The sequence below is a fragment of the Drepanopeziza brunnea genome (genome assembly GCF_022702325.1).
Source record: "Drepanopeziza brunnea f. sp. 'multigermtubi' strain 214-2 chromosome Unknown ctg2, whole genome shotgun sequence".
NCBI classification, from domain to species: Eukaryota; Fungi; Ascomycota; class Leotiomycetes; order Helotiales; family Drepanopezizaceae; genus Drepanopeziza; species Drepanopeziza brunnea.
The window spans coordinates 609,534-637,122 of record NW_027094065.1 but is presented as its reverse complement, the minus strand read 5'-3'; the positions used below and the strand labels follow the sequence as shown (position 1 = coordinate 637,122).

General features: G+C 49.6%; 11 protein-coding genes across 11 annotated transcripts; 5 read left to right on the top strand and 6 right to left on the bottom strand.

Moving 5' to 3' along the window:
- Positions 1–274: 274 nt before the first annotated feature.
- L3040_001398 (uncharacterized protein) lies at positions 275–2,255 on the bottom strand (the record flags this gene model as incomplete). Its single annotated transcript, XM_007292952.2, has 2 exons — positions 275–1,024; positions 1,071–2,255. The coding sequence occupies 2 exons, from the start codon at positions 2,253–2,255 to the stop codon at positions 275–277; spliced, it is 1,935 nt and encodes a 644-aa protein (XP_007293014.1).
- Positions 2,256–3,001: 746 nt separating this feature from the next.
- On the bottom strand, positions 3,002–4,209 carry L3040_001397 (uncharacterized protein; the record flags this gene model as incomplete). Its single annotated transcript, XM_066156727.1, has 3 exons — positions 3,002–3,025; positions 3,103–3,649; positions 3,701–4,209. 3 exons carry the CDS (start codon positions 4,207–4,209, stop codon positions 3,002–3,004), a joined length of 1,080 nt encoding a protein of 359 aa, XP_066012751.1.
- Positions 4,210–4,781: 572 nt separating this feature from the next.
- On the bottom strand, positions 4,782–6,202 carry L3040_001396 (uncharacterized protein; the record flags this gene model as incomplete). The annotated part of the gene is made up of 3 exons (XM_066156726.1): positions 4,782–5,368; positions 5,417–5,850; positions 5,925–6,202. The coding sequence occupies 3 exons, from the start codon at positions 6,200–6,202 to the stop codon at positions 4,782–4,784; spliced, it is 1,299 nt and encodes a 432-aa protein (XP_066012750.1).
- An 860-nt stretch (positions 6,203–7,062) lies between these two features.
- On the top strand, positions 7,063–8,123 carry L3040_001395 (uncharacterized protein; the record flags this gene model as incomplete). The annotated part of the gene is made up of 2 exons (XM_007292949.2): positions 7,063–7,901; positions 7,961–8,123. The coding sequence occupies 2 exons, from the start codon at positions 7,063–7,065 to the stop codon at positions 8,121–8,123; spliced, it is 1,002 nt and encodes a 333-aa protein (XP_007293011.2).
- Positions 8,124–13,266: 5,143 nt separating this feature from the next.
- On the top strand, positions 13,267–13,764 carry L3040_001394 (uncharacterized protein; the record flags this gene model as incomplete). Its single annotated transcript, XM_007292947.2, has 3 exons — positions 13,267–13,441; positions 13,507–13,576; positions 13,644–13,764. 3 exons carry the CDS (start codon positions 13,267–13,269, stop codon positions 13,762–13,764), a joined length of 366 nt encoding a protein of 121 aa, XP_007293009.2.
- Positions 13,765–15,888: 2,124 nt separating this feature from the next.
- Positions 15,889–17,157, top strand: L3040_001393 (uncharacterized protein; the record flags this gene model as incomplete). Its single annotated transcript, XM_066156725.1, has 3 exons — positions 15,889–16,372; positions 16,479–17,071; positions 17,131–17,157. 3 exons carry the CDS (start codon positions 15,889–15,891, stop codon positions 17,155–17,157), a joined length of 1,104 nt encoding a protein of 367 aa, XP_066012749.1.
- An 891-nt stretch (positions 17,158–18,048) lies between these two features.
- Positions 18,049–19,257, top strand: L3040_001392 (uncharacterized protein; the record flags this gene model as incomplete). The annotated part of the gene is made up of 2 exons (XM_066156724.1): positions 18,049–18,240; positions 18,385–19,257. 2 exons carry the CDS (start codon positions 18,049–18,051, stop codon positions 19,255–19,257), a joined length of 1,065 nt encoding a protein of 354 aa, XP_066012748.1.
- An 846-nt stretch (positions 19,258–20,103) lies between these two features.
- L3040_001391 (uncharacterized protein) lies at positions 20,104–20,987 on the bottom strand (the record flags this gene model as incomplete). The annotated part of the gene is made up of 2 exons (XM_066156722.1): positions 20,104–20,291; positions 20,753–20,987. The coding sequence occupies 2 exons, from the start codon at positions 20,985–20,987 to the stop codon at positions 20,104–20,106; spliced, it is 423 nt and encodes a 140-aa protein (XP_066012747.1).
- Positions 20,988–23,200: 2,213 nt separating this feature from the next.
- Positions 23,201–23,974, bottom strand: L3040_001390 (uncharacterized protein; the record flags this gene model as incomplete). Its single annotated transcript, XM_066156721.1, has 2 exons — positions 23,201–23,723; positions 23,838–23,974. The coding sequence occupies 2 exons, from the start codon at positions 23,972–23,974 to the stop codon at positions 23,201–23,203; spliced, it is 660 nt and encodes a 219-aa protein (XP_066012746.1).
- Positions 23,975–24,440: 466 nt separating this feature from the next.
- On the bottom strand, positions 24,441–25,619 carry L3040_001389 (uncharacterized protein; the record flags this gene model as incomplete). Its single annotated transcript, XM_007292943.2, has 1 exon — positions 24,441–25,619. One exon carries the CDS (start codon positions 25,617–25,619, stop codon positions 24,441–24,443), a length of 1,179 nt encoding a protein of 392 aa, XP_007293005.2.
- A 408-nt stretch (positions 25,620–26,027) lies between these two features.
- On the top strand, positions 26,028–27,281 carry L3040_001388 (uncharacterized protein; the record flags this gene model as incomplete). Its single annotated transcript, XM_007292942.2, has 4 exons — positions 26,028–26,185; positions 26,237–26,264; positions 26,315–26,717; positions 26,770–27,281. The coding sequence occupies 4 exons, from the start codon at positions 26,028–26,030 to the stop codon at positions 27,279–27,281; spliced, it is 1,101 nt and encodes a 366-aa protein (XP_007293004.2).
- Between the last annotated feature and the right edge of the window lie 308 nt (positions 27,282–27,589).

Sequence of the window (27,589 nt, the reverse complement as noted above, 5' to 3'; positions counted from 1 at the left end):
CAGGGCCGTGATAGACAGAAGGGTACGTCTTCACCTTGGCCTTCGATTGCTGGGAACTACAAATATACAGTTTGGAGCATGATCTTGTGATTCACAAAGTGACAGTGACAACTAGATAGAACATGAGAACTGGAAAATCAGAGAATATAACGGTATTATCTGCATACAGCTACTATTTATTAAACACCTAGCAACGCAGTAGCCCAGATGCCACCAGATGTGCCTGCGCTGTGTTCCAGGCCACTGTACTGCACTGCAAGATGGGGGGCACCCGTCACTCAATGCTCATCTTCATCAAGCTATCATTCGTGTCCACCATGCCCTGAAACCCGACCCTCTTCGACCCTCCATTCGCACCCGTCTTGTCCCCATTGCTCGGCGGGCGGGTCCCCCACGGTTGAATGTCTCGCTGCATGGGGCTCTGCATGATGGGGCTGTTGTGGGCAGACATGCCTGGGCTGACGGCTCTGCGCTTGAAGCTCGTGGGATCGAAGTCGTCGTCGCGTCTGCGCTTGTTGTTGACTTTGCGAGTGATCTCTGCCATCGTGGGTCCACTTTGCGGTTGGGGGGTTGATGATCGAGAAGGAGACGAGGGGACGTGGTCGGGCGTGTTGGGGAAGAGCGGCACGCTTGACATGTTGGGCAAGTCGAGAGAGTTGTCTTCACTAATGCCACGGGAGGGGAAGTGGGGAGGGGGAGGGGTGGATCTGTTGCTGTCCTCCTTGAAGGTCTCCCAAAACTCCTTGCCCCTGGAGTTGCGCATGGCGTGCTGCTTGAAGCTGCTGGAGAGACTCTGGGAGATATCCACCATCATTTCGTCTCCGTCCGACGGGTCGTGTAGAGTAGGTCCTAGATTCGGGGATGAGTGTATGGGTGTGTTATTGGAAACAGAAGGGTGTCGGGGCTCGGGGTCGCTTTCTCTGGTTTGGCGGACAACCTCTGCCTCTCGACGAACTTCCGTCTCGATAGGGGCGCCTTCTTCTGCGAGTGCGGCCCGGATTCGTGCGAAACCTTTCGTCTTAGGCTACACATTGTTAGCAGAGTGAATGAAGGGAGAGAGTACTGCTTACCAGCATGTTACCCCTCCGAGTGACAGGCCGCCGAATGACCCCTTTCTGAGCATCCCGACCCGGCGTGACAGGCATCCCATCCACGTTCTCTAGAGTTGACTTCAGTGTGCCATCGTCACTTTCGCTCCCAGAGATATTGAGCTGGTTTGCGGCCCAGGAGATGCTTTCTCTCCGAGTACGCGACCCTTCTCGCGCCATCTCCCGACCAAAATAACCGTCGATGTTGCGCACAAGAGGCGGCGACTTCGAGCTCGGGCTGACCAGCGAGTTGCCACTTCCGCTGCTCGCAGCACTGCTCTTTCTGCTCTTCCCCTGTCGAAGAAGTTGCCGATGCTGAAAATTCATCAAGCTGCTCACGGCCGGCGAGTGCCCCAGCCAGCCGTTGCCTGGACTTGGCGCAGAAACTCCAAAAGGCCCGTTCAACTTGTTGACCTGCGGGGTGGTGAGAATAGAGTCGTCGATGTCGTCTGCGTCCATGGGATCGTCGCCGTCGCTACTGCTTCCTGAGGAATCGGACATCATCATGTTCACACTCCCCAGCGAACCCGAGACGGTCATCCGATCCGCAGTCGCCATCGTCGACCACACGGAGCTAGAGCTGATGTTGTTCATGTCAGCACCGCCGCAAAAATGAAGCCCGTTTTTCCTGTTGGGTATGTTCATCGCCCGCCCCGTAATGGTTGGCGAAGAGTCGGGTGACGACTGCTCAGCGAGGGTCGAGTGATGAAGATTGGTAGCGGCCCGGGAAAAATCCAAGCCCCGCGAGCGCCTAGGGAGAACGCTTGTCGGCGAGCCATATATCTGCGAGTGATCCATCTTGGGCGACAGCGGCACGCGGTGTATGTAGGTCGATGTTGACGTCGATGTCTTTGGGCTCGGGGGGATGAGGTCTCGTGCCGGCATCTGCAGCATCGATAGGCCGCGCAGTCCCAAGGCCGGGCGCCGTGGAGTCGTGGGGCTTTCGTCGAGCGCGCTGTCGTCCTGCGATTTTCTCTTCTCGGGCTCTCGAAACTTGGGAGATGGCGACAATACCGGCGGTCCTCCATCAGAGAGCGATCGTGCCTTCGAGGGCGACCTCGAGCTCGAGGCTGCTGGTTGTCGAGGAGAGCCCTCCATATTTCCAGCCCCGCGCTCGCCTGCGTCCATATCCAGGCTGATGCCGTCGTGCAATTGGCCTCGCAGCATGGCTACAACAAGCATCCGATCGGGAGGGGAGGTTCGAGTTCGAGTTCGAGGGTGGGTTTCGATTGTAGGGACGAGGCTAAGTGTCGATCTTCACAGGGTGTTGGTAGTGGCAGGTCGAATTGCGTCGCTTTCTCGGGCTGTCATCGTTTATCTGTGGTAATGGCAGTGAGTGGGCAAAGGAAAGTTCATGGTAACGGTGATTATACCAGCCGAGCCTGGGGCGATGAATATCGTGAATCTCGTGAATCTCGTGAATCTCGTGAATCTCGTGAATTGGTCCTGGATGCACGGAAGATAGAGAGATGGATGGATGTTGAAACAAGAAGTCTGCCATCGTTGCACAAGGCTTAAGCTTTGCTTATACAATCCCAGACAAAGCAATATGCTTGGCATGCATCCCTCTCTATTGACGCCGACGCCACAGACATCGTCGCTAGTAAAGCTTGTCGCAGATTTTCTGTTCTTTATATGCCAATATATAATCCCGTTCTTCTTTTGGCTGATGAAATCTTAAAAGAAGACAGTAACGCTGGGTTTTGAAAGACATCTCCGCTTCTCATTAAGAGACAACGCTCAACACTCACTGCTCTTGGCAAGCAAAATCAAACCCTGACCTCAGCATTAATTTGGGATCTCCAATCGTGATACAATTTTAATATATCTAAGTCGGTTCCTGATGGCTGAACTGGATCCATCCGGTCTTTTCCCAATCGACATATGCATCAACCAAGCCTTCCTTTTAGCTTCTAATCAGCGTTCTTCTCTGATCCCTTGTCAAGTCAGACCCCAAGGTTTTATCCATCTTCTTACACACCCGGGACATCTTTTTCAAGTGCCAATACCTCACCCTAGCATCAAACACAAACTTCCCGCCTTGCTGGAACCGCTCAGCGACCTTCCTCTCCTCCAATTCATGACGAGGCGTTGGAGGTGATGGAGTGAATTTGAGCAACTGAGTATGCCATAGATCGCTCTCAGGCCCTGACCCTAGATCCTTCCATACGGTACAGAAAGCGACGTACTCGAAGCCCCCGTAATGCCTGACATCGATCTGGTACTCGGTCGGGCAGTACTCGCAATGCAACCTCTCGGGCCACAGGTGGCGGCACGGCGAGCCCTTCCTATCCGTCTCCAGCTCGTCGAGGTCCCTGAAGACCTGCCGGCGCGCTGCATTTGGCCTATCCGGCCTCCCGAGGTAGCCCAGGCTGCAGTCGAGGGTGCCGCGCATGTGCGGGCAGAAGGCCCTCCTGGAGATAGCGTAGGGCCATCTGCGTCGCCGCATCGGCATGATGATGCGCCTGCGCATCAGGAACGAGCCGTCGATGAGGCGAATCTCGGTCGGAATGGCAGCAATCTCATGTAAGGTTGGGAAGGCGAAGAAGCCATCAGCACGGCTAAAGCAACGTTCGAAGTAGGGAGCCCAGTTCGTCATCGGCGCGACTTACCTGCTGACCTTGTCGCATTCGCCCGAGAGCATTTTGAGGTGGTGGCTGGTTTGGAGCCCGCGCTCTCTGCGCTTCAGCATCATGGCGAAGATACATTCGCTGAATGTGGCCCGGCCCCAGTGCATCAGGTGGCATGGGGGGCTCTTGTTCTCATGTCGGTATGTGTTCTCGATATACTGCGATACGTCGCGGATGTCATGGAATCGAGAGCAGCGACGACATGCAACGTGGTATGGCATTTCGCGCGCTATCAGCTCTAGTAGCTCACACCACTCATCGTGCGATTTCGCGAGCTCCTTCATATGCTGGTTTCCGATTATGTACCTGATCTTTTTGCAAGACATGGAAAAGCATTGGGCTGATGAGGGGGGGAGGTAGCGAGTGACATGTTCTAATACCTCTGTCGGGAGGCTGGTGATAGCTAGTCCTTCGGCTTTGGATTCGGTATCTTTGCAAGCTGTCTCTCGGCGGTTATCGAGCGCCGAGAATAGCGAATCAAGACATCCCATGGTGAAATAACAGGGTTGAAGTTGCAGATGGTGCGATAGTTAAATAGTTGCGTACGGAAACACAATTTTGCTCGCAGCTTTTGCCGGCGTCACGTTAAAGGAAAACCAGTTCATTACGCATCCACTCGAAAGATCATGTCGACTTAGTTGGATCCATAGTTTTGATCTTTAGGCGGAACTAGACCACGGGTGGAGCTTCCTTCCAACACAGCGATGGCTGACATTGGCTGTCGCTCGCCTAGTTCGATTTCAAGCACGTATTCGGGGAATCACTCGCATGTCATTTGACCACCATATGTTATGTTAGCGTAAAGACTGGAAAATGTTTATGATCATCGATAGAGGTAGATTTTGACGAAATGGGACTACGCCGTGTATTACGCGTGTACTCTGTAGTGCAGAATGTGAAAAGTAATGAATGACTGACGGTGCAACACTGCAACTTCGCAGCCAACACCGATGTAATAGTACCTTACAGAAACGCAATAGAATAATACTAGTACCTTCGTTTACGCACCTTAAACCCTGCTTCCCAAGAACCATACGGACACGGAGTTTTCCAACACTCAGGCCTAGTCGTCGGTCGTGCTACTGCCACTGCCACTGCCACTGTCCCAATCCACTTTTCTCTGATGCTCAGGCCACCGATCTTTATCGTCCTCGTCGAAGCTCCACTCGTCGCTGGCCAGCTTCGCAGCGCTCTTAACCACCTGCAGCTTATAAAAGTGCCGCCTCCTATTGCGGTAGCTTTCCTTCTCTTCCCCGCTGAGGCGGTTGAAGCCCGACGTACAGGTCCACTTGTACGGGCCCGTGTTCTGGTCATTAAACACTCTTCGCGGGGGTATACTGTGCTTGTAAACCTTGTCGCCGTAGTACGTGGCGGCGTGGTCCATGCCGCAGTGCTGGAAGAGCTCGATGATGGTGAAGGGACCGTCGGCGAGCGCTGGGCCCATCTCGGCTTCCCTCTCGGTGTCTTTGCCGTCGCCACGCTTAGTCCACTTCTCGGCTAGCGAGACGGTGGTTAGCAGGTCGACGAGGGAGTCGTAGTCTTCGCTTTCGACGAAGTCCAGGAGGCCGGTGAGGGCTCTGATCCATGCTGCAATGCGGACTCCGTCGAGCGTGCCTTCATGCTGGCGGAACTCGATCGTTGGGTGGTCCTCTGGGACTCTATCAGGGTTGTCAGATACGCCGTTGAAGTTGTACGCACCGTTTTTTCCATTGCCGTCGATCTGCACCAGCCTTGTCAATGCGCGCCGGAAATGCCGCGGGCTTTTCCCCTTATGGAGCGAGAGAATCTTGGTGATGACCGCGAGCGTTGTCGGCTCCTCGCTGAACTGCTCCTGGAACTGGCGGACGAAGTTGCATCGGTCTCGCATGGACTTGGCGTAGGCGTTGTTATACCGATGGAGAGGATGGAGCGTGTCGAGCTGCGGCTCGAACGCGTACAGGAAGGCGATGATCCTCGTCACATTGCTCGTCGTAAAGCCTTTCTGCCCATGTCCGACATGAACGTGCAAGCCACACGTGGAGTTGGTGATGAGCTTGAAGTGTGTGGGCAGGAGCAGACACAGCTTTTGCACTTCGTCGAGCGAGTCCTGAGTCATCAAGAGAGCAGGTGACTTGATCTCGACGCCGATCCAACTGTACTCATCAGTTTCAACGCTCTCTCCGGGGATAGGGCTCTGGGGAGGATGATGAATTGAGATATCACCTACAACGGTCCATTTTGTGGTTTCTTGACGACTATAGTATCGAACGGGTTGACTTGGAAGCCTGCTTCCTCCATCACCCTGATGAACTTTAATTGCACCCTCGGACGGTAGTAAATGACAGCGGTAGGCGCTTGGAATTTTCCATTCCTGATCGATTTGCTGAGGTCGTTCGGGTTGTCGGTTTGTGTTCGGGTCTCGGACGGGTCGGGATTGTCTTGTCCCTCGACGAGGAGAGCAACTGCGAGTTCTATCTCGATGCCGAATGTAAAGGGCGTGCTCATAGCGACGGATCTCAAGCTTGAGTGAGAAGACTTACCTATATTGTGACGCTGTGTTTCTCCATCGAGGCCAAGGTATAGTACAATATCCTCGCCAACTTCTGCTCCAGTGTCTGCCTTTTCATACTTCAATCCTATTGTTGTTCAATGACATGACTGTCAAGTATAATGCTATTGTTCTCGTTTTTGAAAGGAACTGGTATTTCTATACTACAAAGCAGAACCTTCAGAGCCCGAAACTTCTTTCAATCCCGATGCCAAGGACAAGACGACAAAGATGACCTCGCTCTCTCCCAATAACTTTCAGATATACCCCAATCGTTGTTAAGACATTAGAGCCCGAAATTCTCCTCGAAGCATGAACAAGGAGGCTGTATTCTGTACACCATTTCTCCTAAAGACGGTCCTAAGAGGCTAGCTAGTATAGCTAGCTACTAGATCAGATAGAATTTAAATCAAATGGATTAAATAATTGAAATTGCAGCTAAAATATATCAGAGAAAAGCAGATAAGAAGAAGATATTAGTCAATCTCATCCCTTTTTCGCCAATGCATTACCGGAAAAAATTTCAGCTGTCAATATTTATTTACTTTTACTTTTTTCAAACAAAATCGGCTTGAAGATCGCAATAGTATCCCACCAACTCTATCAAAACGCGGGCTTCCACAGAGACTAAACCCAGAATTAAGGTGCACATTCTTCTCGGTCGATCGGTTGTTCGCTTCACTTCGTGCTCCGCGGGCCCGGCAGAACGCCCGTTCGTCGATCTCCACCACCCGGCCCTCAGAGATCTAGAAATGTAAGGAAGAGAAAACATCCTCGTGCAATGCGACAACTCCCATCACCATCACCACATTCAGCAATGCACGAAGTCCGAGTTGTAAGCGGGAAAGGGCTCGGCGTCTTTGCCACCAAGTTTATTCCGCGAGGAACGCGCATCTTTTCTGAACGTCCTCTACTCTCAATTACGCATCAAGAAGATAGCAGCCATATCTACTCTGCCGCCAAGCGCCTCGCCACTAAAGACCGCGCGGAGCTCATGCGCTTGAGCTTCCACACCAACAAGGAGCTGGAGGCGACGAGGCGGAGCGCAGCCCTACTCTTCACGGTCAAATCGACCATCGCGACCGCGCTGCATGCTTTTTCGAGAGGGGCGAAAGCGACAACAGTACCACCGAATGAAGGACTCGATTCCATAGCCGATCACGTGGCCGTGCTGAATATCTTTCGGAGCAATGCGTTTCGGCTGGGCCTGGGCCAGGGCCAGACGGCGGAGGGGATAAGCCATGCGGTGTTCGCGGGCATCTCGAGGATCAACCACTCGTGCGTGCCGAATGCGCAGGCGAATTGGCATGGCATACTGGAGCGGTTCAATGTCCATGCGACGAGGGACATCGAGGTTGCTGAGGAGGTCAGCTTGGCCTACCTGCCCGAGAATGGGGATCTGAGGGAGACAAGGATGAAGAGGTTGAGCGACGGGTATGGATTCGAGTGTGGGTGTCCGGCGTGTGATCTGAGTAAGGCGAGAGGGAGAAAGGGAGAGGAGAGGAGGGTGGCCGTGAAGAAGTTGATAGAGACATATGCGCTCAATATGATGAGACCAGGGGCGGTAAAAGCCCAGGATGGGGAGTTGAAGACGATCATGGCGTGGATTGAGATGTATGAGAGTGAAGGTATTGCTGGTAGGGAGTTGGCAAGCTTGTAAGTCTTCTCGTGAAATTTGAGCTGATGCAAGCAAATACTGACTGATCGTCCGGCAGGTACGATGCTGCCGTTTCCATTCTTATGGATCAGTGTAAACATAAGGAGGCGCTTGTCCTGGCTGGCTTGTCACTGCAACTTTCTGAGGACTGTGTTGGCAAAGATCACCCTGAGGTCTTGAAATCCCGGCAAACTATTGCCCAGCTCCGATATTTCTTGTAATTCTTCATCATGGCATATGTAAGATCCCTATAAGTGACATCTGCGTGGCACACGCCCTTGCCCTTCTCAGATAGCAAAGACCAAGATTTTTTCTTGTTGATGGCAGTGTAAAACTTCCCTGAAGCTCTATGCGCTTTCAAGCTCTCCAAGATCTTATAAATACAAATTCATGTCACTCTGTTCTCGCACTTCGTCGGTTTCGTAGAGCGGATGGATCAAAATCTTAGTAGGATTATAGCGGGTTTCAGGTGCTAATTCAGGAGCTGGTTCGTGGAGCTGGCAGTCGTAATAATCGAAAATGTGACAAAGTTGGATTGCTGTACCGATGCTTCGAAGGCGCTGTCCCGAAATGGGAGCATACTTCACGGACTCGGACTCGGATTCAGCTGGAAATTTGTCAGCAGTGTCGGCACGCTTCCTTCCGAAATCATCGGCAATTCTTTCATTTATCTCAAGCATGTTCGGAATCAAAAATTGCTTGACCATTTCCAAATGAGAAATCGGAATTGGCTAACGAGAATTCAGATTATCGTTTGGTGGTCTTCCAAGATGGACGACGTGATTCGTCTGTGGGATGGACATCATCATCCAGTCCCGAAAGAAAGTATCATAAGTCTCTCATGAATTTTACATCTTTGAGATATGACTGGCGTCAGAATGTTTGTCAACGAAGATAAAACATCCTTATTCTTGAGCCAAATCTTTCCCTACTCCGTATGTCACGTAGCAGCTCTGTTCCGTTTTCTTTAATACATGCAAGCTGTCGTTTCCTGGTACTTTATTTTGGTGCAGAGCCCCTTTCCGAGTTGCTTCTGGCACGGTCAAGCACATCTCTGAACACCAGCTCAGCAAGCCGCGCTATGTGGGATATTCGGTGGACGACGGATAACCAAATGGGCGCTTCCTCCGTTATATATTCGCTGCTTCAATCGACGACCATCGCATCTGGATATTGCTAAAATCCTCCCCTGCATCTCCCCTGATGTGATAAAAGGGAGGTAAATCTTTGTTTCTCCGCTGACAGGTCAGAGCTATGCCTGGTCCGAATGCTCCGTACATAAAGTAGTACATATATATACCTTGACATACAGAGGAGCTAGACGTACTGAACTATCTAATCCTTGGGATGTGATTGTTTCTTACGCCTGTACAGCTGTACTGCTATTAGAATGTAATTGTTGGAACTGAGACCTTAGTCAGAACTGGTAGCCAATATGGCTAAGCGAGAGTGGCGGTCAGCATGGTTGACTATAATCAACTGAATCGACTCAGTCAAACGAGCCAAGTCACGTGGGGCCTCGTTTGCTATCTTCCGTTTGTATCGATAGCTATAAGTAGCTACCACCTTACATAGTTAGAGGGCATGCAAAACAAACTGAATCCACTCGGAGAAACGAATACGTATTCAACCTTGCATCATCACACCTGTGATACCAACACTGATCAGTGGTTTTAATACCACAGGCAGCAAGGTAGCCACTAAAAGAACGGACCTTCCTGCCTTCGTCAGCCGGCGAATCCAAGACCGGTATCGAACTAAACCAATTAATTAGATGGAAACGACACAAACATGTCGCCTATTCCAGAGTTTAGTGGCTACAAGATCGACGAGGAGACATGGGAAAGCAAGTTGACCCTACGAACACGGAGAATACGACTACGATAGTCAATGGGTACATCCTCCAAGCACTCACAAGCTATCAGAGGCGCTTCCGATACAGTGGCACCGATTTGAAGGAGCTATTCCAGGAAGTCTTCGAAGACTGGACCTTAGATACTTTCGCACTAGCTTCGAGAGCTTGTTGCAGAGATCTTTGGCGTCACTTGCTACTAAATAGAGTGCCAGTCAGACCTGCCGCCAATGGTATATCCTATCAAAAGGTATTCATGGAAGCCTTACAGGACCGAAAACTTGTGGACTGGACCCTTGAATCCCAAATTCATCGAGAAACCTTGATTAAGAAAATGGAAAATGAGATCCCTTCGGTGACTATTCAACAGCAACAACAGTTACTACAGGAACAACAACAGCGACAACAACAGCTGAACAATCAAGGTAGTAATGGTGGACCACCCCCTCCACCTCCCCCTCTGGGACCCCCTCTTGGACCTCCACCTGGACCCCCTCCCCCTGGACCAACATGGCAACCTCAGCAACCTCCTGCTTCAGGCTATTACAGCAAGCCTCTAAGAGATTTGCTGAAAATCTACTTGGATAAGGATAAGAAGTTCGGTGGAAGCGATTACGACGTACTTGAGGATAAGCTTCTAATATTCTACAACCATTGTAGAATAGTGGGCTTGCCTCAGGAACCAAGTGCTTACGCGGAAGCTCTCTCAATCATGCTGAAAGATCAGGCAAACACCTACTTCTACACTTCGTTATACAACAGAGGCCTAGGTTTTGGAGAGATGATCAACTTGCTCAAGATCAAATTTGAGATCGAAGAGAAGCGCCTAATGATTGATATCATGGCACTCAGGCAATCATACGTGAGGAGAGAGCTTACCGAGGTTCGATGGATTGCTGGAGAGCATAATACCGCCGACGCAATGATAAAGGCAACACCTAACAAGGCGCTGGAAACCTTCTTGGATACGAATAAGCTGAAGGTCAAGTTGGAAGGTTGGGTTGAGAGAAAGAGCTGAAAAGATTGTTTTCGGGGCTTCCTATTTGGAAAACCACCTCAGCGTATAGAGTTTTGCTATTTTCTTTTCCCCACCTTCATTTTACATACCTTGCTGTTAGCAAGAAAGAAAGAGTGCGAGTGTTAGAACTGAGACCTCAGTCAGAACTGGTAGCCAATAGGGCTAAGCGAGAGTGGCGGTCAGCATGGTTGACTATAATCAACTAAGTCAACTCAGTCAAACGAGCCAAGTCACGTAGAGCCTCGATTGCTACCTTCCGTTTGTATCGAAAGCTATAAGTAGCTACCACTTTATGTAATTAAAGGGCATGCAAAACAAATTGAATCTATTCGAAGAAACGAATACGTATTCAACCTTGCATCATTACACTTGTGATACTAACAGTAATCGCGTTTCGTAGTCGTAAAGCTGCGACAGTTTGATCGTGCGCCGAATTTCTTCACGGAAACCCAGACTCGGCGCATTATTTCTCTACCCAATATACTCTCCCCGATCCCAGAGTTGCTTGCAATAGAAACAGAGGCTGGTGGCACTCGGCACTCAAGCAGAGCACGGAAATAAGTGGAAGGGAGGGGTTTGTTTATTGATATAGAGCCTAGTTTGGAGTCTGGATTGGGATGCTGATTTTGTAGCGCTTTTGGAAGTATTTAAAATCACCACGAATTTTGTATTGTAAACATACGGACTGCTTTGCCAACCTGAATGTATTGATTGATATGCGATGCCTCCATAAGTCCTCCGCCGAGGGTTACGATTCTTTCCCTGTACGAAGTGCCCCTTACGAACCTTGAGCTCTCTTTCTTGCGGCAAAGAGAGTTTAGAAAGCCGGAACTGATTCAAAGTGGCCTTTCGAAGAGATTTCCTTTTATCAGCGATCCGAACGAGCTTCTTTTTACTTCGATTACCACGCCGATTACGAATTATACTTAATAAGTGTATCGATCAAAAATACTGAGAGGATTTGCGATAAAAGGAGAACGTGGTGGGAAAGATAGAAGAGAGTTCAAGACGATCTACGATATTGCGCTTTAAAAAGGCTACTTAGCTAACTTCGGTCCGGCTTCGAACTATCTTGATAATCGATATCGATATACGTCATCTTAGCTATAACTAGCTCTTTAAGTTTTTCTATTGAGGAAGATATATTTTTTAACGATCTAGTTTATCCGTAAGGAAAAGGCATAATCGATAGCAGCTACGCTGATTTTAAGGGTGTACAAGGGTTATGCGATACCGCGGGATCAAAGACTCGAGGCTATCTAAAAAAGAGCTTTTCCTTAACGTGATTTTTACTTTCGATTAGGCAATACTTTGTATATAATTCTTTTACTTAGCACGTCGGCGTACCTTATAAGAGGTCTGCCACCCCTCCGACGTTAATAAATACAATAACAATAACAACAATATACGTAGTAAGTCCTCGGCGATTAAAAATAGCGCTATTTGACGCTTGTTTTGATAGCCGAGGCCTCTATTCTACGTGCTTCAAATGCCTCAGGCATTCGGACAAGTTGTGTTGGGATACTCGTGCGGCCGTGAAGTCGGTCCGCCAAGAAGGAGATCACTCTAAATAGTAGTAGGTGGTGTGCCACCTATTTTAAATGATAATTTCCGCCTCGTTGAGACTATACTTGATACAACACCCTGTTCTTGAGCTTTCATTGTTCTCCATATGCGGCCGCAGCCGCTTAACTAAAGGCTGTCCGTAGACGCGTAAAGAGAAGAAACTCGAGGTTTATGGTAGTCCACCGCGCAGAATTGATAGAGTGGCGCGCGGGCTGCTAATAACCGCAATAACGTCTAATCTCTGCTTCTTAACTGGTCAGTGCATTTACTTGCGCAAAGGTCTAGATGGACCTCGAAATTAATCTGGGGCCATAATGAAAACCAATACATTTATGTTCTCCAATTATTATAGTAGTCACGGGAGGCAGTGCTTCAATCTTGTGGAGTCAACAGCCGCTCCACCTTGTCGAGTTTACATGCGGTATCCGTAAAAGAAGAGATCAAGATTCGCAATCAACAGATCTGCTAAGTAAAAAAATTAGCATTATTCCTTTATACCACAGTACAGGCCTAACAATTACGGCCTGAAGGTGGCTCAGAACTTCAAATCTCCACTTAAAACCCCCCTGTTTCCTAACCCTCAGGCGGTAATTATTAGGGCTGTACTGTGGTATAATTAAAAAGAGGTAGTAGTATTTCGTAATAGTCCGGATATTAAAAGGTAAACGATAGAGACGCACGGTGCATTATTAATAGACTTTGAGCGGGGCTAACAGCTTATTTTTAAATTATTCCCCTTTTGGTGGACAGACTTCATGGCCGCACGAGTAGGCTTATAGAAAAGGTACCTATATAACTAACCATCTTCTCCGTTCGTAATCCTATTCCACCATCATTCTATTAGATCTCCTCTCCGCGTCCAATCTTTCTATAATTCACTTCCATTTATTTATCTTGCTAGAGAACTTGTTACCCATTAATTATCAACATGATGTTTATCAACGCTTTCGTCGCCGCTGCCGTTCTAGCAGCTTCTGCGGTAACCGCAGTACCTTCCGCTCTTCCTATAGACAAAGAAGTGGCGTCAAGAACAATCCAGATTTGCCGCAACAAAAATTTAGCCTTCTGTGATAAGGACGCCGAAGCCCCCCCTGCTTCTTGCGGTAAGATTATTTCTTCCACTTCCAACTATCTATGTTCAAACGAAAGCTGACAAGATTTCGAAAAGTCGATCTCATTCCGTATAACGACATCATCACCTCTATTGATACCGGTAGCCTTACATGCACGTTCTACAGGTAAGTAGTTCAATATTCTTGTTTTCAATAAGATCTAGATCTTAGATAGCTAGCTGACCAGGACAAGTAAACACTGGTGCGATTTGAGTGGCGAATATTTTGACCATACCGGGGTAATTGAGGACCTCGCCACCTACCCTGGACTGGAGCAATGGGATAATGATATCTCTTCTTATGAATGCCAATAACTTCCTTGAAGGGGAGATGCTAGGGCTTTTGGACGGTCAGCCGATCGATCGATAACGATCTCTTTTGAAGACGGTCCTTGGAGGTTAGCATGGCTGGTGGATCACCCCAAGCCGATAGATAGGTACTTGAATTGGAGTTAAACCTGTGAGCTCGTCTTTTCGTTGAAAGACCGTCTTGGGACTATTTCGAGCGTTTCAGGAGGGCCATCCCTGATAGAATCAGGAGTTCAGAAGGTGTAGTAGATTAGGTATGAGAGTACTGAGAGCTAAGTACAGGTGTTCCCAAGGGAACAGCCAAGAGGCTAGTCCATACAAAGGAGTATAGGCAGCAGTCCAATATTCTAACAATCCCCAAGAACTTATTTTAGCAAGCAAGGATTCATTTAGTAGTAATTTTACTAGCCTATACTATCCGCCATCCTGGATCGAATGGTTCGGGACATAGCGGGGCTGAAATCATGTGGATGATTTAGATTATATATCGATTTCATCTCCGTCTTCTTCCAATGCCAGATAATCATTAGTATCCAGTTTGGATAAAGGTCTTTTTCATCTGTCTGTGTTTTTATCATTGCCTTCGGCTTATTTAAGGGCTGGCTCCCTTTTTAAGATACAGTCGAATAATCATACCCCTGGTCGGAGTCCAAGTCAGAGGCAAGACTTGCGGACCAGGGGGTACGATTAAGCACAAACGAATCAGATTTGCATACTCAATTGTGTGAGACAGAATTGAATTGATGGGGTTGTACTGTAGTAGCAGTATCGGTGGTCGGAGGTTACATGGGGGTGGTCGGTGCAATCGCTTGGTTGCGGGAGTACCCGTTAGCGTGGGACACAGTCATCACAGCGGTAAACGCTCTCTTGATACGCAGCTCTACTTCTTATCCTCAGTTTTCACTCTTTAATAGCTCTGCTTTCTAGAAAGCGTGGAAAGTGAAATGCGAACACATTTGAATAATTCAATATAGAAAACTCGGACGAGCAAGAGTCTCGAATTTTTCGAAGAATAATTTCTGTTGCAAAGGCTAAAGTTCGAGTCAAGTATAAGAATTAAGATCTAAGAAGTAAGTTGTAAGAAGTAATTGTAGTAATGTTAAAGATCGAAACTAATTTTACGAAAATAAACTTCGATAGTTATATAGACCTTCGTTGGAAATCACTCAATCAATCAATTTCAAAATATAAAAACGCAAACGATTGTTTCTTAATCAATCAGCTCCAAATAGTTTCTTGATTAAAACGTAAGCGAGAAAATTAACCTTTTATTAAGAGAAGTCACGCAGTTCATTAATACAATTACGTAGTTACTCAACGCTTAATTATAGCCTATAAGCTTAATAAACATTCTCTAAGAGTCTAGCGTTAGTACTCGTGGTTCTTAAAGCACTTGATACGTATTAGCTGCTCCGACGAAATTTCGATAATCGGAATGGCTAGCGGGATGTAAATATTTATGCTTAAGTCAAGATATACCCACTAAATTATTCTAATAAAGTTTATTACATTTTTGCGGATTACGAAAAGAAATGCAACCTTGATGAGTACTGGGCAATATCTTACTTAAAAAGTTCTAATTGAAGTTTATATTATAAATAAAGCATGACCGATGTGTAGATTAAGATTTTCGATTGCGAAAAGAGCTCTATATACTCGTCGCTTACGGAATTATTCATTAAGGATAGGCCGGTTAAAAAAAAGACTGAAAAAAAATATATATATAATCGGAGGGGTTTAACCCTCCCCCCTTCTTCTTAAGGCACCGTTTCTTACCGCCATCTGTTAGCATCTCTAAGCCAAAACCTTATTAAGGAAGCTTAAGCATCTATTATAAAGCGGATGATCGAGCCTTAGCCTTCCATTCCCCCTACTTATACAATTCACTGCTGTATATATAAGAAGTGAATACTTGCTGAGCGAGAAAAATGGGAGTTGAGTCATCCTATTATCCTTAAGCGAGCGAGCCACAACTAATCGTCGGCTCCTTTCAGACTCTTGAGTAACAGTACTGAGTCCGTACTCCCGCAGGTGTGACGCAATCCCAAAGATGGCCACACATGGCATTCTCATATCAGTTCTCGCATCCGCAGCGCGGCCTCAATAACTTCTCACTTTTCATACCCGCTCATGTCGCCCCCGAGCAGCGACGTCGAGCGCTACACCTTGCAGCTCAAGTCTCGTCTAGGCCAGATCCTGCGGTCTAAAAGACACCTCCGCATCGTGGGCCTGGCACTCCTGGCACTCCTGGTGGTCACCTATACTCTTTGCAACCCAAGGTCGAGCTTCATCATCGTATACCCCGCGGCTTTAATCCCTTCAAATAGTGCAGATCCCGCGGCAGTTCTTTCGCATGATGGCCGTGTAGACTGGTCACGGTTTGCGTACACCCAGTATGTCACGAATAGGGAATACCTCTGCAACTCCGTCATGCTGTTCGAGATCTTGCATCGGCTGGGAAGCAGAGCCGACCGTCTGATAATGTATCCCGACTGGATGTCCCCGGATCCCGCCTCGTCGAGTGTAGAGAGCCAGCTGCTGCTCAAGGCCCAGAAGGAATACAAGGTCAAGCTGGTACCAATCCAGGTCCAGCACCGACCACAGGATCAGGACAGTAAGTAGCAGGCAGCATTGACCCCAATTCTATCGATTGGGACACCGAAAGAAAAAAAAAAGAGAGAAGAGAAAAGAAAATTACAAAATACTGAAATCTTACACAGAAACCTGGGAGGACAGCTACACCAAGCTTCTGGCATTCAACCAGACCCAATACAGCAGGGTCCTCTCCCTGGACTCCGACTCGACGGTCCTCCAGACCATGGACGAGCTCTTCCTTCTGCCGCCCGCTCCCGTCGCTGTACCGCGCGCATACTGGCTTGACAAGCCATACCTCAGCTCCCAGATAGCGCTGATCGAGCCCTCCGCAGCCGAGTTCAAACGGGTCAAAGATGCCATCGACGCGGCGGCTCCCGGCGACTTCGACATGGAGATCATCAACAATCTGTACGGCAAGGACTGCATCGTCATCCCCCATCGTCGCTACGGTCTCATCACCAGGGAGTTCCGCTCCGAGCGCCCCCATAGCGAGTACCTGGGTAATGATCATGAAGAGTGGGATCCCGAGAAGGCATTCAAGGAGGCGAAGTTCCTGCATTTCTCTGACTGGCCGGCCCCAAAGCCGTGGCTTCCCATGTCCGAGAGCGCGCGGAACGCCAATCAGCCAAAATGCGTGGAACTGTCTGGCGGAGCAGGAGATTGTCGAGGGAGGGATCTGTGGTTGGGGTTCTATAGTGATTTCCGTAAGAGGAGAAAGGTCAGCGAGTGTCAAACCTCTAGTGACTTGCGATGATCATGCTAATGCCCCATGTCTAGGATATTTGCGAATTCAATGTTGACTGAATCAAATTGGGACCGATGGAGGAAGACAGAGGGAAGGGAATTGGGTGAGAGAGGGACACGCCTCTTGCAACCTCGCTTTGGGAAGCGCCAAACAATTGAGTCAAGTCAGGTACTTAGCTACGCAGGGGAGCCAAGTTCTGCGGCAAGATCTTCCAGGTGCCTGCCTAGCTTATGATCGGTCAACTATGCTTAATATGGCCGTGCCCGCATGGCCACTGGTAGTGGCTGAAGATGGCTTGTTTGTGAACTCAAGGAGGCTCGAGTAACAGAAAGCCGCACCACTGGGTACCGCTCTACCAAACAATAAGCCACCTGAAAGCAGACCTTGGAAGAGACCCCACCGCTAGCTAGCCTGTGCGCACTTTCAAAATCAACCATCAATAGTCAACGAGAGCCAAAACGGGAGCTTCCAGAACCAGCAATCTACATGCAAGTTCGTGAAGGGGTGAATAGGTTTTTGAAAACAAAGGATATAGCTATAGCTATAGCTATAGCTGTGGGCTCGGATTCTTACATGTAATTTAATTGCAAATACTGATCTGCTTTGCTCTTTCTTTACTAAGTGAAGATATAAATATCCTCGATCTTGCGCAAATGGGAGTTTGCGCCGGCGATTTTGCAAGCAGCTGCCAGAGTGCCGGAGTACCGGTACAAGGCCATCCATCCATCCTACATTGACCCCCACGTCGGTGTTCACAAGCGAGTTCCGTCCCATCGGTGCCTCGGCGCAATTTTAGCAGCCACACCTGCGTTTCGCCAGCTAACAGTCAGTTCCAGAGTTCCAGAGCCAGATTCATATATCGACCCACGTTCCTCCTCATTGTACATATTGTTTGTTATGTTTCTTTTGTTTCCTGGCTTTTGAAAGTTCATAGGTATACTCCCTTTACCATGGCATCTGCTGCGAGTTTGCCTGTAAAGGGCATAGCTCTCGGAGCAGCGGTCGCGCTCACAGTCGGCGCGTGTAAGATCGACATCCGCAGGCTCCTCCAGACCACCTTCACCGGACCGGGAAGCAAGTCGCGGACCTTCGCAGCCCTCGTCATCCTCGTGAACCTCAAGAACTTTCCCTGGGTGTGGCACGTACGTCTCTCCGTCCCCGTCCCCGTCCCCGTCCCCGTCCCCGTCCCCGTCCCCATCCCCGTCCTCTTTCATAAACATGATCAGAAATCCCCCCGGGGTATCCGGACGGACCAGAAGCTAAGCTAACTCTCATGACATTTCTAGTACCGCGTCTGGAACGCTATACTGAAGCACCTGCTCTTCACGCTGCCCAGAATCCCGCGGCAACTCGCCCCCTCCACTCTCTTCCTTCCTGTAATCACCAGCTCGCGTGCGCCCTTCTCGGAATGCGATTACAACCTGCACAAGTCCAACTCGACTTACTTCTCCGACCTGGACGTCGCCCGCTCCCACCTCGTCTGCGCTCTGCTGCAGCCCGGCATCAAAGCCCTCTCGGACAACAAGGCCAACAAGCTCGTGCTGGACCCCACAGGCAAGCCCGTGCTCGAAAGATGGAGCATCATGCTCGGGGGCGTGATGTGCAGCTTCAAGCGGGAGATCGGCATGTACCAGGGCTATGAGATGTGGAGTCGGCTGCTGTGCTGGGACCGGAAGTGGATCTACATCGTCACGCATTTTGTCAAGAAGGGGACCGTTAAGCCGTCGGCCTACATCCTGACGGACGGCGGCTGGTTCGGGAAGGGCTACAAGAAGGTCGCGGGAGCCGCCAAGGGACGAGACGTCGATGAGAAGGCCATCTTCGCCACTGCCATCTCGAAATACGTCATCAAGCTGGGACGGCTGACTGTCCATCCCGAGGTGACGCTGAACGCTGCTGGGATGCTGCCGGAGAGACCGGGCGGGTGGGCTACCATGGCTGGGCCGTCTGGAGGGTCGACGCCCGAGGCTCTGGAGGCTGAGAGTGAGCTAGGAGAGGAACCGGAATCGGACGAGTGGGACTGGAAGAGGATCGTAAAGGAGAACAAGCGAGGGCTAGTGCGCGCGGAGAACTTTGCGGCACTGGATGGCCTGCATCAGGAGTTTACAGGCAGCCAGAAACCGGCGTTAGGTAGATATCGAGATTTCCTGACGACGTAGAGTGAGAAGGGATCTCTTGACGGATTTGTATTGGGGGGTTTTCCTTTTTTTTTTTTTTTTTTTCTCACCCTAGACTTGACGGATTTGTATTGGGTGTTCTTTTTTTTTAACCATAGAGATAGATAGATTAGTTAGACGAGATCGGTTTACGGAGTCAGTTAATGTATCCCCGTTCGAAGAGGTCCCCCGGTTTCAAGTGCGGGGAAGTTGAGCCGAGCGGTTGCAAGAGATAAGAACAAGCAACATGTGTCGGTACATTCAAGTGAGTGACCGAGACCTGTTCTGCTTAAGAAAGCAAAGCAGAACCCATGCAACGACTGGTTTCTTGCGGACGAGACGGACTCGATGGATGGAATTCTATGACGTATAACTAGTAGAAGAAGGGGCAGGTGAGAAGGAGGGGCACATCTTCACAGTTTTTTATTTTCTTCCTGATGTTTTTAATATCCCTTGTCTTGTCATTTCAGTTCTCTTGTGTTCAACTCTGGTTAGTATTCTTCCTAGTTGTCCTGGTGTTTTTTTTTTTTTTTTTTTTTTTTTTTTTTTGTGGGGTGAGGGAGGGTTTCGGTTAATGTTTTCTTTGGTATAATGTACTCAGGACCAAATTATTGATATTCGCTCTTACATTCATATTCACCGTCTCGTTTCAATTTCTCTTACAAATGATACTTCATTTCATGTCTTCAATTAGTTAAATTAAGCGCTAGATCTCTCTACACATTCTCTATATACAACTTTCCTTTCCATTCCATATATACATATATATATGTTCATCCACACTTCACCACCACTATTGTCCATTACTCGTAAATCGACGACCCTTCTTCTTCTTCGCATGCCTAAGTCTTACACGGCGAAGACAGCGAAGAGAGCGGCAGCAGCAGGGATGAAGAAGCTGGCCTCCTCCTTGACTCCGGCCGCCGTGGTAGCGGCCGGGTTGGCGGCCGTGGTGGCGGCCGAGACGGCGGACGAGGCGCTGGCTCGGACGCTGGATGCGGAGCTGACTAGGGCGCTCGAGACTGAGGAGAGGGATGCTGGAGTGAGCCGGTTAGAATTTCTGACCTTTTTTCGGAGGTAGGTTTGAATTGTGGGAGATGGGGGATGGGATGGATTTGGGATCGGGTGTGCAAGTGCAAGTGCCCAAGTGGAAGGAAGGGAGGGAGGAAGGGACTTACCAGAGGCTGCGGCAGAGGCGGAGCTGGCCGAGCTAGAAGCAGAGGCAGAGGCAGAGGCAGCGCCCGAGGTAGAGCTGGCTGAGCTAGAAGCAGAGGCAGAGGCAGAGGCAGAGGCAGAGGAAGAAGCAGAGGGTGACGAAGCACTTCCGGCAGCGACCAGGGCGCAGATCTGAGAGGTGGTTCTCTGGGTGTCTGTTTATTTTTTCCCCCGCGATTAGGACATGTTCATTCATCCGCCGGATTCCCGTTCCGTTCCCATTTCACGCCCAGAGAAGGAGGAAAGGAAAGGAAAGGAAAGGAAAGGAAAGAGAGAAACGTACTCAAGGCCTCCTCTGAGGTGCAGGCGGAGATGACACAGGGCGTGGCGCTCGCGGTGATGGTGTTCTGACTGGTGCCACACTGGCACGCGTAGTCGCCGGCGGTGCAGCCCGCACCCGTGATGGCGGTGGCCAAGCAGGTCTGGGCGCACGACGGGATCTGGGCCGCGAGCTCGGCGGTGGACTGGGCCGAGGCGGAGGCAAGGAAAATGGCGAGGATGGGGGCGGAGAACTTCATGTTGGTTTTTTTTCTCTTTTTTTTCCGGTGGGTCGTGGAGTTTATCTTTGTTTTTTGTTTACGGGGGGGTTGGCGAGGACAAGAAGCGGGCGAACTTTTGTCGTGTGTTGTATGTATCTTCTTTTTTCTTTAATTGATGTTTTGATTTCGAGATGGTGATCGAGGGAGTAGGTGACCTTGGATTATCTTCCCTTATACTTGAACTCTTGAAAAGTATTCTTTCTTTTTCCGTGGGCTGGAAATTCTTGAGAGGGGTGAAAGAGTAGAAAGTGGAGGAGGAGATTGGTTACATTGACCCTTCTTATAGGTACTGACTGACTTGACTGACTGACTTGACTGACTGACTGGTGGTATGGCTACGTACGGGAAACATGGACCACCACCACCAACTTTACCAATTTCTCTTTGCCTTTGCTCAAGTCTGGCCATGATCTCGCGCTCCTCTCCCCCTCCCTCCACTCCGGCATGTGAACTTACAGAGTACTTGCCTCGGGTCTTGGGCGGGGGGGAATTCTTCGTTCATTCATTCTCCTCTCTCTCCTCCGCATCAATCTAGGCCCTAGGGGCTATTTACTATTTTCGGGGGAAAGGGGGAGGGGCGGAGACGTTCCTTACCTGGTTTGGTATAAGTAACATTTCACTACATACATGCATACATGCTTACATAGATAGTATGCAGTATACTAAGGATTCAGAGGCGCGGTGGATGCAAAGCAAAGCAAAGTAAATAAACGAATGAAAATTGCCGATCGACTTCCCTACTACTCAATGGAGCTACAGTAATAAGGCTATATTGATTGACCTAAGTAATCCTGGTGGAAAGACAATAACGATACCGTTTGAAATGCCCCTCTTGAAATACTATCGTTTCCTCAAGGGTATCATTACTGTATCCTCCGACTTGGGAATAGATAATATGTAGGTAGGTAGATACCTACTTATAAATGTACGTGCAAGGATGTATCTCGCTAAGTAGGTAAGTAGTAGTAAAAGTTTAAGTATATCCCGCATAAGGTTTAAGCTTAAATACAAGTCCGGCCGTCCCGCTCCGTACAGATCACGATTCACGATGGGATCATCATCATCTACTTACTTTAGCTGGTGTCGGTCTGCCATATTTCTGGCCGGATTTATTGTGGAGTCATGACGAAGACGGGGCATCTGGTCGGTCACCGACCAAACTAGAGTAGTGAAAGAGTACATACAGCAGGCCGAAGAGATCGGATCAGAGATCAGATCAGATCCTTACGTACTACTGTAGTCGATCCATGCGGGGAAAATCAAAGCTAGGAAAGGATGATTAAAAATCGAAGTAATTGGGCTGCAGAGGAATAAGAGATAGCACGTGACGACTCCGACTGAAATACTACTATCTATCTACGTACTTCCCGGACCGTTACTTGGTTAGTTGGTTTAAGCATTATAGCTTCCCTCCCCCCCCTCCCTTCCTCCCCCCTTTTCATGTCTGTCAGTCAGGTAAGTCCTCGAGACCCGTGCGGCCTAATAATAAGCCAAGCCAAAGTTGAGTCCCACGGCACTCACTCACTCACCCACATACAGCCAGGCTATGTATCCCCCCCTCCAATAGAGCCAGAGCGCGGGCAGCTAGCTAGCTAGCTAGCTACCAATAATCCTAAATGAATAGAAGCGCTTTTAATTAATGTGGTGGCCGAGCTCCTTCCAGCTGGACTTACCCCGTACCCCGTAGCTCTCGCGCTTTTCTGTTCTTTTCTTCTTCTACTTCTTCTTCTCTTTCTTCTTCTCGTTCACTACTAATCCACCTTTTGATCTACGGTAAGTGGAGACCCGAATCCAACGCTTTCGAAACTTCGAACGGGAGGTGGAACCAGGCGGTAGACGAACAAGCCCGTACCCCCGTACCGAGTCTACTGCCGTAGATCTCGCCTCTCTTGATTTCAGGGACATGAAAGAAAGAACTTTCCGGCAAGCTCTGTGTGGGCTGGGATTTCCCGGGCTCAGGTATCTTCCAGCAAGCAAAGCTCGCTTAAGTTTAAACTCACAACATACATTGGATTGGCAGAAGACGGGCGGATGCTTTCAAGGTGGCGAGAAGTGAGAAAAGGTGTTCGTTTTTCATAGACCTACTTCGTATTTACCTACTGAGCATCTTTGGAAGGTACTTCGTACGAAGCCTTTTTTAGCTGTGAGAATACCCCAGTACAGCGATTTTTCAGCGAGACGGTGCGGTACAGCTACCAAGCATCATCTTTTCCCGTCACGTCACATCTCTCTTCACTCGTCCCGAATACCCCTCCCCTGCTTTCCGCCCGCTGATAAGCCCTATCACAAAGAGACCGATGCATCAGGTACCGATTCTGGGCTATCCGCAGCCGCGTCTCGCTCATCTCCTCGTTGCCGCTTAACCTCGCGTAATTCGCCGGCGTCAGTGGCTCGCCATGTCCACGTCCATGTCCATATCCAATGCCACGCCCATTATCCCTCTCCTCGACGGCAACAGCAACAGGAACAGCGACTGCAACACCAGCCAGGACCTGGGGTACAGGGTTCGGAAGGCGGGAATAATCGTAATCGTGGGAGAGAGAGGGTCTGGGAGGGGAAGCAGTCTTCATTTGCAGCCGCCACACGATTCCCACCCAGGTCTCCGCGGCCGGCCCGGTGGGCTCCAGCGCCCAGGGCGACCACATGGCCGCGGGGCAGCTGTACACGTCCTGCGCGACGGCGAGGACAGCCGCGTGAGAAGCTTCGTGGTCGAGCCTGGAAGTGCTTGTTGGTTAGCACGCGACACGTACGATCTTGCGAGTTTTGAAAGGGTGTTGGCGCAGGGGATGGCAGGAGAGGCTGTCTGTCGGATGAGGAGGGGGCTTTTACCAGTTGAGGAGGTTGCGGAAGAGGAGCGGGAAGGAGATGGCTTCAAAGACGTGGTTCACGAGGCGGGCGGAGGGCAGGGAGCGCTTGGGGACGTGGGAGAGGATGGTGTGGAGGAGTTCTGGGGGGAGAGTGTCCATTGTGGTGGTGCCAACGATGAGGAAGGAGATGGGGATGAAATAGATCCGAGTTTCAATCGCACGTACAGTACAACCGCGATTTGATTAGAAATGTTCGAATGAGAGAACGGTTGAAGAAAGAAACGAAAATAGACGGACGAGAAATGGCATCTTCTCCGCGCGGGGGGGGGATACGAGAGAGTACTTGAATGGGCAGCTGATTGTAGACTTCGGTGCATCACATCGCGAGGACAGGGTGACAGGGAGCCATGATGTACGCCCAACCATCAAGGTCACACGGCAGGGATAATTACCTGGTGAAGCAACCGCTGAGAACTCAAGACAGCTAAGTATTCATGATCAAAGTTAGTTGAAACTGTGTATGCGATCAAGTGCAGTAGTTAGTGCAGGCTTAATCGCGAATCTGCGGGTATGGGTATCATGGAATCACACTCAACTTTTTCTTCAGTCCCCATAATACTACTTACTACTTCCTCCTCAGTAATCCCTCGGCCTCGTCCTGTTCCTCGAGCCACCAGCTCTTGAAGATATTTAACCTCTCCGTTCTCTCGCGTGCCATTCTTTTCCCTGGAGAAGTCTTCATCATGCTTTCGAGCCTCACTAGCTTGTCGTCAAAATGCTGAATCGTCTCCCCCATATCCTTGGCATTTTTTGCTCCCCCAAATGTAAACGTCCGGCCAATACCTACAGCCCCAATAGCATCTAATCGGTCCGCGTCTTGCACAATTGCTAGCTCGGGGTACTTTCCAATCATGTTCTCCACGTGTCGGGGGTCCTTGATCTCAGAAGAGTAGGACACAGCCAAGACGATGTGTTGTACCTTAAGAGCTAGATCTTCCGGGGCACCAAAACCAACCAGGGTCGCTAGAACGAGTGTCTCTCCATTCTGGCCTGGTTGTAGATACTTCTTATCGCCCACGTCGTGTAGCAAGGCAGCCAGCGTGATGACATGCAAATCGAGCGATGACTCCTTCTCAAATAACCCCGATTCCTCCTCTGCCATGGTGATCTCGGTGTAAATCTTGTGCGCCAGGCCGACCACCCTCTTGATGTGGTTAAAATCATGAGAGCCGTCATACTTACTCATATATTCCTCCACAAATGCTGTCACCTTGGGGATCAACGCCGCGTTGGGAGGGAAGCTCTTCTTCCTGGGCCGCGCCTTCGTTAGGGAGGGCTTCGGAGCTCTTTCGCTGTTCTCTCCATCTGACTCTTCCTTGAATTCGGGATATTTGGATCGTCTACGCATCCCCAGCTTCTGCCTCAGACGAGCCAGGTTCCTGGGCTTGATCTCGAAGCCCTCCGCCAGCAAAGCTTGTGTTATTTGATCGTCATTGAGGTTCTTGTTGTAATGGAACGCGATGCGGTCTTGCAGCTCTTGCGACGCCGCCGTACGCGTCTTCTTACGAGGGACGCCCCATTGTGTCAAGCGTCTGGATATGGTCCGCTCGCTGACATCGAGACCGTGTTCGACGTTTATCCGGCGCGCGATCTCGATGATTGGGACATCCTCCTCGGTGAAGAATTTGACGATCTCGTCCTTAAAAGGCTCGAGAGGCGTTGCTTGAGATCGTCCCCGTTTCTTGTTTACGGAGTCCTGCGTGGGTTCGGAGACAGAGTTGCTGTCACTGGCGGTGGCAGACATGATGAAATATCTCTCTCTTCCTATCAGTGGGCGGATAGATCGCTTTGCTTTACGGATCTTTAGTAGAGGAGGTTGCGGGTTCGGCACTGCGAGGTCCGCCGTAGTCATACATTCTCATGTCCGAGTCAGAAATTCTTACAAATCATCGGCTCACGATCATGCCCGTGTCATGAGCTGTGGTCCATCGCTTTCGCTTGGCAATGTTGACATGTAATCGTCGGCTCCTTACATCCTTACATCCTTACAGTAGCTCAAACTAATCACTAACGTCATAAGTTTACGTCAAAGGTCTACTTCGTTTTCTGATTTGTTTTGACTTACGGTTTCATTATCAGTTCCCATGTTCATTTCTGTAAAAATTCAAAAAGTTCAACATTGTCATCTTTCCTTCAAACTACACGGTACAAAATGAGCGATCAAAATAACAAGGCGATGGGCCGTCTCACCCAGCTTAGTGACTTCCTCACAGGTAACAGGACTGCTAGTACAATCCCTTTTGATCCAAACTGTACGAAGTTTCCAGCCAGGAGAGATGTTCCAAGAAGAGCGGATGCTCCGGAAGGAGCGTAAGTCATTTCTTCAATACATTGTGAAATCTGGCTTATAGCTCTATTCAGTGCCTGGGTATGGGGACAAAATGACTACGTGAGCTCTTGGGGTAGAGTTGCTGGGGATAGAATTCTAATCTTCCTCAGGTAGGGAGGATTAATCTCCTCACCCCAACAAGAGTCCAAGCTGCCTCGAAGGAAATCAGAACTGGAGACATCGTGCCTCTCAATCTGCCACTGAACGTACCCAGCGTTCCAGCTTTCGCTCGAGAGGAATTCAAGCACGAGATCAAGTCAATAGCCGATGGACTTGCCTATGATGACAAGTACCAGCTTAATACGCAATCTGGGACTCAATGGGATGGCTTCCGACACATAGCTCATATACCATCTGCGACATTCTACAACGGAACGACGGGGGCTGACATCGACGGCCCTATCCCGGACCCTCAGAAATGCGGAATTCACCACTGGGCTGAGCATGGTATAGCGGGTCGTGGAATTCTGCTTGACTACTGGACCTACGCCAATGAGCACGGGATTGTCTATGGTGAACATTTCGTCGTATCATCTAAATCTAGTAGTACTAACAATCGTCCCAGACCCATATGACTACTACCAGATCTCATTCTCCGAGCTTCAGGCCTGTGGCAAAGCCCAGGGAATCGACATCCGCCCCGCCTCTCAAGGTGGAGACATTCAAATCGGCGATATACTCTTCATCCGCTCTGGCTTCGTCTCAACCTACTACACCAAAACTCCCTACGCCCACGCAGCAGCAGCTCTCCGCCCCCACGCCGCCGGCAAGGGAGATGGGCAGCGATGGGCTGGAGTTAAGCAAGAAGAGGCCATCATCGACTGGCTGCACGACTCTTACTTTGCGGCTGTAGCTGGTGATGCGCCGGCCTTTGAAGCCTGGCCGAGTCACGAGGAGTATATGCTGCACGAGTATATCTTGGCGCTCTGGGGCATGCCTCTGGGTGAGATGTTTGATCTGGAGAAGCTGAGTAGGACTTGTAGGGAGAAGGGACGGTGGACTTTCTTCGTGACGAGCGCGCCGAATAACTGCGAGGGTGGTGTTTCCAGCCACGGAAACGCGCTGGCGATCTTTTAGCTATGATGCTCAGATGCAGCCAGTTACTACGCTGCCGATCACTTTTCACGCCTGGATTTAAGCCTTCTGTAAAGTTGATCAAGTCCACCAGTTTTCAATTTCTTTCTCCCCGTTAAATACATATCACAAGCGTGCGCGATGTTGGCAGCAGACTTTTATCAATTTGTCTACCAGCGGTATGCAACCGGCATCGCCACCACCAGAAGAGTCAAAGTCAATATGTCAGCAGCGTAAGCTTGTTCCTCAAATCAATATGCTCAAAATAATTAAATAATAATAACTTTCCGGTTTAGCATCTAGCCCAGCGT